The sequence below is a fragment of the Marmota marmota genome, unplaced genomic scaffold (assembly GCF_001458135.2).
Source record: "Marmota marmota marmota unplaced genomic scaffold, marMar, whole genome shotgun sequence".
Classification (NCBI taxonomy): domain Eukaryota; kingdom Metazoa; phylum Chordata; class Mammalia; order Rodentia; family Sciuridae; genus Marmota; species Marmota marmota.
In genome coordinates, this window is record NW_026000075.1 from 14,574,428 (window position 1) to 14,587,759 (window position 13,332).

Sequence of the window (13,332 nt, forward strand, 5' to 3'; positions counted from 1 at the left end):
AAAACCTAACACATCAAAGGTTGAGGTATATATAAGTGAAGTACTTTGAGAGAGAAATTTTGTAGGATTACAAACTTGTATTTAAAAATAAGCAAAGGCCTCAAATTATTAATATAAACTTCCATCTTAATGTATCAGAAAAACCAGAGCAAACTAAACACTCAGAAAAACAAAAGATGAATGCAGAATGGAGTTGAACATAATGAAATCTAAAGCTTATAGTTGTAAAGATCAATAAAACCAATATACCTCCAATCAGACTGACCAAGGAGGAAAAGAGGTAGACACACATTACAACATTGGGTCAGGACTGAATAAAGGGGACATCATTGATGATCTTGGTGGCATTGGAGGATATGAGGAAATATTCAGAGCAATTCTACGTGTCTAAATCAAACAATTTTAGATGAAATGAATTAATTTACTGATAGAACACAAATTACTCAAACTCAAGAAGAAATAAAATTTCAGTAGACTTGTAACTATTATACTAATAGGCAGTCTAGGCTTCCTGGAAGGAAACAGCAACATTGGAACCTTGTTGGAATATTTTTTATTGATTCCATGCTTTCGGTGGTCTTAAAATGAAGTCATTCAACTGAAGAACCATGTGCCCTGTCTTTAAACAGATTCCTCCCATAATGGACAGTGATGTAGGGAGGCTGTGAGAATGTGGATGGCAAAGTTACAGATTTTTCACCAACCATTTTGTGTATTACAAATAGTCATCCATCTTATTTTCTCAAGATTACAATAAAGACCCACATTTCACCAAGATACATTTCAAGTTATGTTTGGCAAATAAGCAAAATACCCTAGGCTATTCTATCCAAAAAAAAAAAAAAGTTACTCAAATAACAAAAATAGATATCATTACACATTTAAGAAGTTGATTATATAGTATATCAGTGAATTATGTAAAATATACATATTTAATGAGAGTGAAATATGTTCTTTACCATATTTTCTTTATTTTTATGAAGCAATTTTGTTTTTCTTATGCTTAAATAAATATTTCTGTAAAAGTGACGCTAACCATTATTTGTTTCTGGTGATGGTATAAAGATTTATAGATTACACTCTATATAATTATTCAGTCCACACTAATGCATAGATTAAAAAAAAGTAAAATTAGGATTTCAAATAAAAGTAAAAAACATAATTATTGTTGATTTCCTCCAAAAAATTGGTTCAAAGAGCAAAAAGCTTTGGTGCATGTTCTGTGTGTATGTTTATGTAATAATTTATTCTTTTTAAAGGAAGTGGAACTATACAGTGCTACTTTTTCCAGGGAAAAGACAATGTTGAAATTATTTAAAAAAAATAAAGACAAAGGAAAACGTTGTACTGTCAGATATTATTGCATTCCATAAGCAACCTCAAAACAAGGGACAATCTATTTTCATTTAAATGACACCTAAATTGTATTAAAATATTTAAAAACAAACATTCTGAATGGGAGAACTTAATCTTATACCAGCTAACAAAAATCGCATTTGGGCTTTATGAAATACATGGTGTCTAATGATGTTTATTCTTCCTTTATAGGTAATGCATTTAGTTGACTGATGAACAGATACAGTAATATACATAATGATTAACAAGTAGCAATATGGTAGTGAAGAATATTACAAACTCAGAATTCCAATACTGAATCAACATCAGTTAGGCCAGGCTTTATAAATAATAAATGAAAACAAGAGCAACTATTCTACAATAACTGAAGATTTATGAATAAACTATAAGTCCTCTCAAAATATAAGCTGTAAAAGATTCAGTGTTAAGTGTTATGTCCTTGGGTATTCATAAATTCTTTCATGGGTATTACCTATAAATGTCTCCATATTTTTAAAGAACATATTTCAAGTGTTCTAATATGCAGAGGAATTTTGCTTTTGTTCATAGCATGTAATAGAAAAGACACTTTAGAGTAAAAACCATTTTTCCTTTCCTTGGACAAATGAATTACATTATTAATGCAGATTACCACTCCACCTCTCCCTGAATATTTCCAAGCTCTATGAAATTGTAGTCTTTCTGTTTCCATGAATGAAAATATTAAACATGCAAAACTTATGTTAAGTAGAGTTTTGTTATGGAAGTGAAAAACAGTAAAGTCCATGGACAAACAGTAAAGGCTTCACTTGGGAATCTGTTAGAAGTATGCAATCAGTCCCCACCCGACAATAACTGAATGAGAATCTGCATTTGTAAGAAGATCCCCAGTTCACTACATTACACATTGATGTTTGAGAGGTGCTGATTCAATATACTTCACTGACTGAGTTAATTTTCTATAAGTTAACCATATCTAAATCACTAGTGTAGTCATGTTACTTAACATCAGGGTTATGTTCTGAGAACTGAGCCCTGAAGCACTTCATCTTTATGTGAACATCAGAAATTGTACTTACACAAATCTAGATGTTGCAGTCAATCACTTGATGTAGCCTCTTGATGCAGTTAAGAGATTGGGTAAGCACAAAATGTATGAGATTACTGCTGGCATCACATGACATATTGTTTTACAGTAAACCTTTTTTATTTTTAATAAATGGAAGGAGTACACTCTAAAATAATGATAAAAAAGCATCATACCATTGTAAATAGACAAACCAGTAATGTCTATAAGGGTTTGCATAGTCCTATTTTTTTCTAACAGGTTTTGTTATGGAGCTTTACAGACATTCAGCTTACATTTCCTTGTCCTGCCCTCTTTACTGCAATGCTAATTTACCTTGGTGCTTTGATTCTGCATGATTATGAAAGACTTAAGAAGCCCCAAAACATTACTATTTCCAAATTCTCATATTGGTATCTGCATACTCCAATTTCTACTGAAATATCATTGTTTCCAAATTTAACTGACAGGTATATGTATACTACTACTGCTACTTTTAAAATGAAAAACAGCTGTTTACATGTTCAATATGTACTTTTATTTTAAACAACAGCATAGCAAACACAATGACATAACAGGACCACTACCTTAATACTGATAATATCCTTGACAGGTTGACCTGTAATTCACATATATTGTTTCTATCTGGAGCTATTTTTAACATTATCTTAAGATACACTGTAAAACACAAATCCTAAATATAGATCAGTTGCAAACATAATGTGCTTTGTTGCAGTTTTCCTTGTTACTCAAATGGAGTCATTTAAAGTTCCTCAAAATCATGTGCACTTGGGTTCATTGTTTCAGGATGCAGGACTCGTCCCATGAATAAGATTGTACCTGTGTTCGTTTGGAAGTGAACAACAACAAAAAAAAAGGGTGAATAGAAGAATGTGCTATTTTCCTTCTTGCTTACAATTATCAATGTTTTAAGAAATACAAATACAAATTATTTTCACTTTTTGAAAAATCATTTGACCATTAGACATTATCTAATAAATTCTACTGTGGATGGAAGGGGCACCCTTCCATTTAAAAAAGAAAGTTTCTTTGTGCCCTATTGGATAAAGTTGTCTTCTCATAACAGACTTACCAGTTCTCCTGTTTCTGATAAGAAAGAAAAATGGATGGTCCACAATAACTTGAGGATACAGCACCGCCATCCTACTAATTGCAATCATTCCTACAATGCAGAAAGAAATTAATTACATGTCCATAGATGTGCAGAGATTAATGAATAATTTCTCAAAACCACCTATGTCTATCCATCTAATGCAAAGGCAACAATTTACAGAAAACAAGATTTTAAAGACTTTAAGAGAGAAAAATTATAAAAGTATTAACATTTCTACTTGATTAAAACAAAACAAAACAAATCACATCATTCCCTCCTTCCACCCCATCAAAAATAATAGGACTAGTTATTCTGCCTGTTACAAAAGTTCTATTTTCAGCCTAAGATAAATATTTGTGCTTTTATCAAAACATCCTTTCAGTGAAGGGAAGGGGGAGAAGAAAGAAAAATCCTCAATCCTCGTGACAAAAAAACAAAGACAGTTTATGTTTTCCAGTCACTTTCTTCTGTTTGAATTGGGTCTATTGACAGAGCAAATCTCTAGAGTCCTAGTAGGAGGGAGGGCTGTCAGAGATTAAGGTGAAAGTGCAGCAGCAAAACAAGCAATGGTGCTTTCTAAGGTGGGATGCTAAATTCCCCTTCCTTCTAGGATGGTTGCTGCAGTGTGGTTAGTTAGCAGAAAAAAAGAAAGTCCAGATTAGATTATGCAAGATTTCTGATGCCCAAGACTAGTGTTTCTACATCCTTTTTAAAACACTGTTATGACTGGTGAAGTTAGAAATAATGTGCTGCAAAACAAACATACAACCAGGAGTGAAAAGTTCTCAGTTAACTAGGAAAGTTAGAACCATCAAAATGATCAATGACATTTACCATTGTAATTTGGATGTTATTTATGTTGATTAAAAAATTATGTATTGGAAACTATTGCGTTATTAGTATTATTAGTTAATAGCACTTAAAATTATTTATTACATCTATGGTACACTCTTGCAAATGAATGTGCTTCTAAAAAATCCAAACTTTTCACTGACAAAATTAATAGTGAAGTTTCAAAAGTAATTAGGAAGGAAGAAAAATGTTTAAATAGGCATCAGGAAAATATTTAAAATATTTTAGAAGGCAGAACTGTAGGAAAATCATTCTACCAGAGCTGCCAGGTGTCCTGATTTTAATTAGGAAAAAAACAAAGATGGATTTATAGTGCAAAGGGCCAGTGGACTGAGAACTTGCTTTACATCCTATTTAGAAAATTCTGGCTGGTTCAGCATTTGCTTGACTCCTAACTTAGGACAAAAATCAGTTTTTTGGCTAGGTTCTGAAAATGATCCCCACCCCCATCCAAGATTATTTTAAATATATGAGTATAGGGAAGGCAAGAAGATTTTGGAAAACAGCTTTGTACCTGAGGCAGCGGCAGCTTCTGAGCCTTCTTCATTAACCTCTATGAAAGACTTGTGTATTGCTTTGGAAAGGAATAGCTCTTTGTTATCTGCAAAACAAGAATAAAGCAGAAGGGTTTTATTCAGTATCAGGGATACAGAGACATTTGACCCTTTTGTTAAATGGGTTTTGGAGATGTAAGACAAAGATACTGATTAAAAAAAAAAAAAAAGACAAGTGATAAAGTTACAAGATTTCACTTATAATAGGAGAGAACCATGATGATATAGTTTCTAATTTGCCCTCATTGTCTATTCTCTTGTTAATTTTACCCTTCATTTTCATTAGAAATTTTCCATTGTTTATTTCTTACATTGTAAAAAAATGCAGAAAATCTGTTTTTAGCAGTGACTTCAAATTAGTTCATAACTCAAGATAAAAACATTGTATATAGTGCACTCTAATTTGAAATAAAAAGTACAAACTGAAAGCTGGTAAAAATCCAGAAATAACCAGAATAAAAAAAAAATGTTCTTTTCCAAACCTAATCTGTAATTAGTAGGATAATGTAGATATCCTTTACAAAGAAAAATAAAATTGACTTCAAGTTTATAGAAATGTGAATAGATGTTTTAAAAAATTTGCTTCCATTCTAGTTAACTGGTTTATCTGAGGATTCATAAAGATATGTTTAACATCCAATAATAGGAAGATTATTTTTTCCTTTAAATTGCCTTCTATTTATGCTCATTAATGGTCATAATGGGTAGAATTGTCCCCCAAATTCATCTGTTGAAGTTCTAACTCCCAGTACTTCAAAATGTGACTATATTTAGAAATATGATCTGAAATTAAAATGAGGCAATTAGGGAGTATTCTAACCCACGATGACTAGTGTTCTTATAAGAAGGGGGAATTTGGACATGGAAAGGTACAGATAGGTGAAAATTAATTTAATGTAGCAAATTACATAGGCTTTGATGCCCAGATAATTGGTCAAATATTATTCTGGATGTTTTCCTGAAGATGTTTTTGGATAAAATCAACGTTTAAATCAGTAGACTTGGGCTGGGGTTGTGGCTCAGTGGCACAGTGCTTGCCTAGCATGTATGAGGCACTGGGTTCAATTCTCAGTACCACATATAAATGAATAAAAAATAAAGGCCTGTTGACAACTAAAAAATTAAAAAAAAAAAAAAAATCAGTAGACTTTGGGTAAAGTAGATCATCCTCACAATGTGAGTAAGCCTCATGCAGTCAGCTGAAGGCCTGAACAAAGGCTCACCTCCTCCTATCAAAGGAGAAAGTCCACTAGCAGCCTCCCTTTGGACTCAGCTACAATTCTTCCTGGAGTCTCTATCCTACAGATTTTGGACTTTCAGAGCCTCTACAATCCTGTGAACCAATCATTAAAATAAGTCTGCCTGTCATTCTCTCCTTCCCTCCTCATATATATGTATACCCCCCACGACCAACACCACATGCACACATTCTGTTGATTCTGGAGAATCTTGACTAATAAACCATTTTTAGATTGAAGGAAAAGATGCCCTCTATAAGCCAAAAAGGAGGGTCTTGTAAGATTCAACCCTGTTGACACTTTTATCTCAGACTTCTGGCCTCCAGAACTGTGAGAAAATATATTTCTGATTTTTAAACCACTAAATCTGTGGTACTTTGTTATGGCAGGCTTAGCAAACCACAAAATGATTTTTTGTCTTTAGTTTCCAACTGTTACAACAAAACAATGGCAAAATAGATACTCCAAATACATTTTTTAAAAGATGCACAAGTAGCAGGGTAAGGATTATTCTAGTTTATGCCACCCTATTTTTTTTTCAATTCCAAGTGGTTTAAGCCAAACTCCAGTTAAATAAATTTGTTGCTGATGTCTAGCACTATTCCATACAAACACAACAGATTTCCCATTAGACACCTTAGTAAGACTTTGTAAGAAACCAAGTTCTACCCACAACATACATTTTCCGTTAAAGTTTTCAAAAATACCTAATTATTCTGCATGCAGAGGGGATGATGTTTGTCAACATTTTTGATCCACTTGTTGCATGTACCTGATTATCCTGAATAAACACCAAGACAACTAACAATGGGCATTCCTGAATATACTTTTAATAGAAATATTATTTCCTCAGATTATATTTGATATTAAGATAAAAGCACTGCATCATTAGTCAATCTCATAATTATAATACTTTCTTATGAAATACATTCAATTATTAGAAAAAAATAAAAAGTAGTCAAGCTTTTTACATTTAACAATTAAGTATAATTAGCTCTCTCAAATCCAAGAGTAGTTATGTTTTGTTTTATTTAACAAAAGAAAAAGTATAAATTGTGTTAAATAATCAAATGTTGGGAAAACTAGCATATGAATCCAAGACAGTAAAATATACTAAAGATTTAGCAGGTAAATGATGCCATTCTGTTTTCGGATATTGCTGCCCATTTTCATCAGTTTGTCAGTTAAGGAAAGTTCATGTCTCAAGAACCAGCACTATGGCTCTGACTACAAAACGACAAGGTCCAAGTCCTAAAGGGTAATGAACACCCACATTGCCAGTAAAATCCTCCTCAAATACTTGGAGAGGAGTTCACAAAGACACTGAATGATATTTCAACTAATCAATTTGCACAGAAGAAAGCCTCCAATAGCTACTAGGCCTGACATACTAGGTGCACTGGACTCACTGAAATAGGAAAAACCATTCATTTCTGGCCTCTGCTCCAAATGTTGTGACCTTCTGTAGTCAAATAACCTCTTGTGTGTTCCCATTTACCCACGTAAAATGGTGGTGTTGGTGACAGAAATACTGCAAGAAATACTTGTGGCAGAAGGATCAAAAAAGCAAAGGGTAATTCTCTGAGAGCTAATTATTTAGAAGATAATAAAATGGACAAGTCTTTTAACAAGATTTGTGAAGAAAAAAAGAGAGATAGCCTCCCTTAACAAAGACACAGAAGAGTATTTTGAGAAAAATAAAAATTAATATGTATAGTTTTCTGCAGATGTTTATAAACATAATGAAATATAATTTTAATATAAAATTTCTTTATAAAACAATTGATAAATTTAATAAATGCATATATCTGTCAATCAACCTTCAGAAATAAGACACAGAATATTTCTAGTTCCCACCAAAAGATTCTGTATGTTTCTTTATGCAGATAATTTTGAAAACAAACAGATTTTCTATGAAACAGGTTCTGTGTGGAAACAGATACTTTATAAATTAAGTCAAAAGAAAAAAAAAGATCTGAATACTCCAATAACCATTAAATTTATTGAATCAGTAGACAAAAAAAATATTCTTAAAATTAAATTCAACAAGCTTAAATGGTTTTCTAGGCAATCATGTCCAAATCTTAAAAGAACAGGTAGGATTATCTGTTATAAAAACCACTCTAGATTCTAGAAAGAAAATAAAAGCTATGTAACTCATCCGTGGGTTGTCTTACATTGCTGCCAACATTGAACAAGGACACTATAAGAAAAGAAAACCATAAACTAAATTTAGTTGTCAACATCAATATAAAAATTCTCTAAAAAATCAGAATATAAAAAAATAAAATATAAAAAACCCAGAAAATCAGCAAGTCACTATAACCAACATCACAGAAATATGAAGGATGATCAGACATGATTACAAACAACTATATGCCAAAAAAACTTGATAAACTAGAAGAAATGGGCATACTCTTAGATACATATACTGTACCAAATTGAATTATGAAGAAATGAAAAACCTGAAAAGACCAATAACAAGTAGTGAGAACGATATTGAATCTGGGTTTGGAGTGTAGCTCATGTGTATAGCCTTGAATGGCACTGCAAACAATAACAACAACAAAACTTTTCTACTGAACAAAAACCCAGGACCAGATGACTTCACTGCTAAGTTCTACAAAACATCTAATGAAGCATTAACAACAGTTCCCCTTAAGTTATTCCAGGAAATAGAAGTGGAAGGAAATCTTTCCAACACACTCTACAAGAACAGCATTATCCTGATTCCAAAACCAGATAAGAACACAACCCCAGTAAAAATCAAACAAGCAAACGAAACCCGATAGGTAAATACCTTTATTAACACAGATACAAAAATTCCAAGCTGAATATTAGCAAACCAAATTCAATAGCACTTTAAGAAGATTATTCACAATGATCAAGTGGGATTTATGCCAGGAATGCAAGGATGATTCAATATAAGCAAATCAGTAAATGGGATATATCACATCAATGGAATAAAGAATGAAAACCATAAAATTATCTCAAAACATGCAAAAACAAGCATTGGATAAAATTCAACATCCCTTCATGATAAAAACACTAAACAGTTACATACAGAAAGAATACCTCAATATAAAAAAGGCCACAACAGCCAATATTACAGTGAATAGAGAAAAGCTGAAAGTGTTCTAACATCTGGAACAAGACAAGGATGCCTACTTTTACCACTTTTATTCAACATAGGCTGGAGCTGCTAGAGTAATCAGGCAAGAGAAAAACGTAATGCTATACAAATTGGTGAAGAATTTAAATTGTAACTCTATATTGTATACTACTAGAGAAATGAAATGCTGTACTCCCTTTGTATACAATGAATCAAAACGCATTCTGCTCTCATGAATAACTAATTAGAACAAATAAATAAATAAAATACTTTAAATTGTTACTGTTGTAGATGACATGATCTTACATATGGAAAACTCACAAAACTCCATGAAAAAGTACTAATACTAATAAACAGATTTGGCAGTGTTGCAAGATAAAAGAAATGAACATACAAAAATCAGTAGCAGTGCTATATGACAATAGTGGTTTATCTGAAATAGAAATCAAACAAGCAATCCAATTACAATAGCTATGAAAAAGTACTTAAGAATAAGTTAACCGAAGTGATGAAAGATCTCCACAATAAAAATTATAAAATACTAATGAGAAAAATTGAAGAGCTCACCAAAAAGTAGAAAGCTATTTTATTTTCATGAATTAGAAGAATCAATATGATTAAAGTGTCTATACTACCCAAAACAACCTAAAGATTCAGTATAATCCCCCCAAAAATGTCAATTGACATTCTCTACAAAACTTACCAAAGAAGTCCTAAAATTTCTATGGAAGTACAAAGAATAATGAAGAGCCAAAGTCATGTTAGCAAAAAAGAACAAAACCAGAAGGCATTAGAGTACTTTACTTTAAAACATACTACTAAGCAGTAGTAATCAAACCCCTCATGGTATTGGCATAAAAATAAACAGAATTAAATGGGACAAAGTTCAGAGCCTAGAAGTAAATTAATGTATCTACAGTCAACTGATGTTTGACAAAGGTGCTAAGAACAAGCACTGGAGAAAGAAGTCTTTTCAATAAATGATGATAGGAAATTTGGATATTCACATGCAGAATAATGAAATTAGATCACTATCTCTCATCAAACACAAAAATCAACTAAAAGTAAAGATTTAATAAGACCCGAAACTATGAAACTACTAGGAGAAAACATAGGGAAATGTTTCCTCTTCATAGGGGAATGGGCAAAGGTTTTTTTGCACATGACCCCAAAAGCACAGGAAACAAAAACAAAAATATACAAATTGAACTACATCAAACTGAAAAGTCTCTGAACAGCAATGGAGACAATCAACAGAATGGAAGAAAATATCATAGAGCGGAAGAGGATATTTGCAAACTATTCATTTGAAAAGAGTTGATATCTAGAATACATGAAAAACTTAAAAAAAAAAAAAAACCTCAATGGCAAAATAAACAAAGAAACAGATTAACAAGTGGAAAATAAACCTAAATAGACATTTCTCCAAAGAAGACATAAAAATGGTCAGCAGGTAGATGAAAAAAAAATGTTCAGCATCACTAATCATCAGGGAAATGCAAACCACAATGAGCTATCACCTCACTTTAGTAAGAATGACTTCTATCTAATATACTAAAGATAACAAATGCTGGCAAGGATGTGGAGAAAAGGATACTCTTGCACACTGTTGTTGGAAACTCAAATTAGTACAGCCATTATGGAAAATAATATGCAGTTTCCTCAAAAAAAATTTAAGTAGAACAACCATGTAATCTAGCAATCCCACTCCTGGGTACATATCCAAAGGAAATGATATCAGTATATCAAAGAGACATCTGCATGCGCATGTTTATTGTAGCACTGTTCAAAATAGCTAAGGAATGGAAACAACCTCAATATCTATCAACTGAGGAACAGACCAAGAAAATGTGGTAAATATACACAGCGTAATACTATTCATCCTTAAAAAAGAGTGACATCCTGCCATTTATAAAAACATGAATGGAAATGAGACCATTATGTTAAGTGAAATAAGCCAGGCACACAAAGATACATGATCTTACTTATATGTGGAATCTAAAAAAGTAGATCTTACAGAAATTGAGAGTAGAAATGAAGTTATCATTGACTAGGAAGAGTAAGAGGGAAGAGAGGAAGAGAAAAGGAAAGGTTGTGAGTGGGTATTAAGCTACACTTCAATGGAAGCAAGAAGTTCTGGTGTGCTATTGCATAGTGTGGTGAATATAGGTAATGTAGATAAGTTTTCTGTGTTGGCTAAAAATTAAATTTTAAAAAAATTCAGAAAATTAAGCTCAGAAACATATACAATAAGTTTCAACAGATGCTTGAATGTACCATGACACAGCAGTGCACAACTGTACCACCAACTGCCTCCAGGTCACACTGATGCTTCCCTTGGATGATCTTAACACCCTTTGTCCCCTCTCCTGCTTCCTCTGTCTCCACCTTGATGCAGGCCTGTTTGACATGCAAGCTAAGTGGCTGCCTCTGCTTTACACATTCACCATCTGTCACTCCCATGCACCGTGCTTCAGATTATTTGAGCTGAAATAGCTCGAATTTTACTGTGTTTTGTTTCTGCAGACCTTACCTCAACCTCTGCTGTACAGTGAAACACCCGTCACCTTCTGAGGCCCAGCTTCTAGTCCCAGACTTTTCTTCTGCTCTCCTCTGATCCCTACATCTTTAAAGTGGATCTGACCACTCTTTCTTACTGAAGCCCAAAACTAATTTTATTGAAGCCTTCATCATATATCACATCTGCATTAATAACTCTCTCTTCCTGGACTGTCAACTTCCTTAAGCAAGGTCTTAGTATCCCTAGTTTCTGGCTATACGTGGGCCTAAAAAATGAGCTGACCAAAGTAGAGGGAGTTTCCTGGTAAGTGCAGTTTTCTTGTATTTAACTTAAAACACTACGAGAAAGAGAATTTCAGCAATTTCAGAATGAAAGGAATAGCTATTTCACACTGTAAAACATCCTTAGTTCGTTCTTTGGGCACCACGACCACAATTCTGTTCACAATTGTGGCTATAAAGTTTGTTCTTGAAAATTCAGAGCAGCAACAGAGGAAAAAAGTATAAAACCCACACACAGGCTAAAAACTTAAATATCTGATCAAGTAGAAGTGTAAAGGGAATAGGATCCAACAACCAGTATTACCGTCTGTTGCACAGACAGGGAAAGAAAAATTGAATCTTAATGTTCAATTCCCACAGCACGACTAACTGCTAAATTAAGGTGAGTGAATCTACACAGATATAAACAAGACTTCAGGAAGCTTAACTGTCAGAAAAACACCATCCTTTGATAAACGTGAAAACAATGTGACAAGTAAGAAATCATATCACAGATACTGAAGAATAAAAGAAAATAAAGCTTTCCCCCCTACCTTAGACAAACTTCAAGCAGCCACATTAAATTACAATAAATTGTAGCTAAAAGTTGTTTAATTAAGCATATGTTTGGGGCCACCCAATCTTAGAAAGAGATCAAGTCCTGCAGGAATCTAGGCAAGGTCATTGTTCCTTACACCTGCCCTCCTATGTTGCTCATTCTGTGTAATTAATGTCAATCCAAACCATCTGTCCTGCTAGGCTGGCTTTGTGCTCCTCCAGGGCCTGCACCTAGCCTGTTTTATACACCTCATCCATAACATTCTGCATAATGTCACTTACTAGGTATGTACTCAGGTATTTGATTGAATCAGAATGTGAGGACTGTTAAGAAAACTTACACTGATGGCTTCATCTTACTGGTTAGAGAAAAGTTAGCTAATTTCTCGATGAATAAATCAAAGAAAAATCCATTTAAACTCTTTTTTGGTGGTAGTGGTACTGGGGATTGAACCCAGGGCCTCACACATGCTATGCAAGTACTCTACCATAAGCTATATCCCCAGCCCCCATAAGCTAAAAAAGAAAAAAAAAAATCTGTACACAGGCCTTAAACAGCCTCCTCTTTTCTTCTGGCCAAGGCAAATTCTGCTGCCAAATAAACTGGTCCTAGTTTCCTCCAGGCAGCGTGGAACCAGGCTCTTTACAATGGATAAAATGGGAACAGGGCCGATGAACCCTAGGTTTCCCAGAGAAGAGCTGGGCAAAAATTCAAACTCTTA

At 33.3% G+C, this 13,332-nt stretch overlaps 1 protein-coding gene across 3 annotated transcripts in view; it reads right to left on the bottom strand.

Annotated features, from left to right (window-relative positions):
• Positions 1-1,511: 1,511 nt before the first annotated feature.
• The window catches only part of Serpini1 (serpin family I member 1), an 81,807-nt gene continuing 69,986 nt past the window's right edge, over positions 1,512-13,332 (bottom strand). For all 3 annotated transcript variants that reach the window (XM_048814359.1, XM_048814358.1, XM_015494294.2), the window contains 3 exons: positions 4,882-4,968; positions 3,495-3,584; positions 1,512-3,241 (listed from right to left, as the gene is read on the bottom strand). In XM_048814359.1, coding sequence (XP_048670316.1) covers positions 3,165-3,241; positions 3,495-3,584; positions 4,882-4,968 — 254 coding nt within the window. In that variant the 3' untranslated portion in view covers positions 1,512-3,164. The remainder of the gene's footprint in view (positions 3,242-3,494; positions 3,585-4,881; positions 4,969-13,332) is intronic.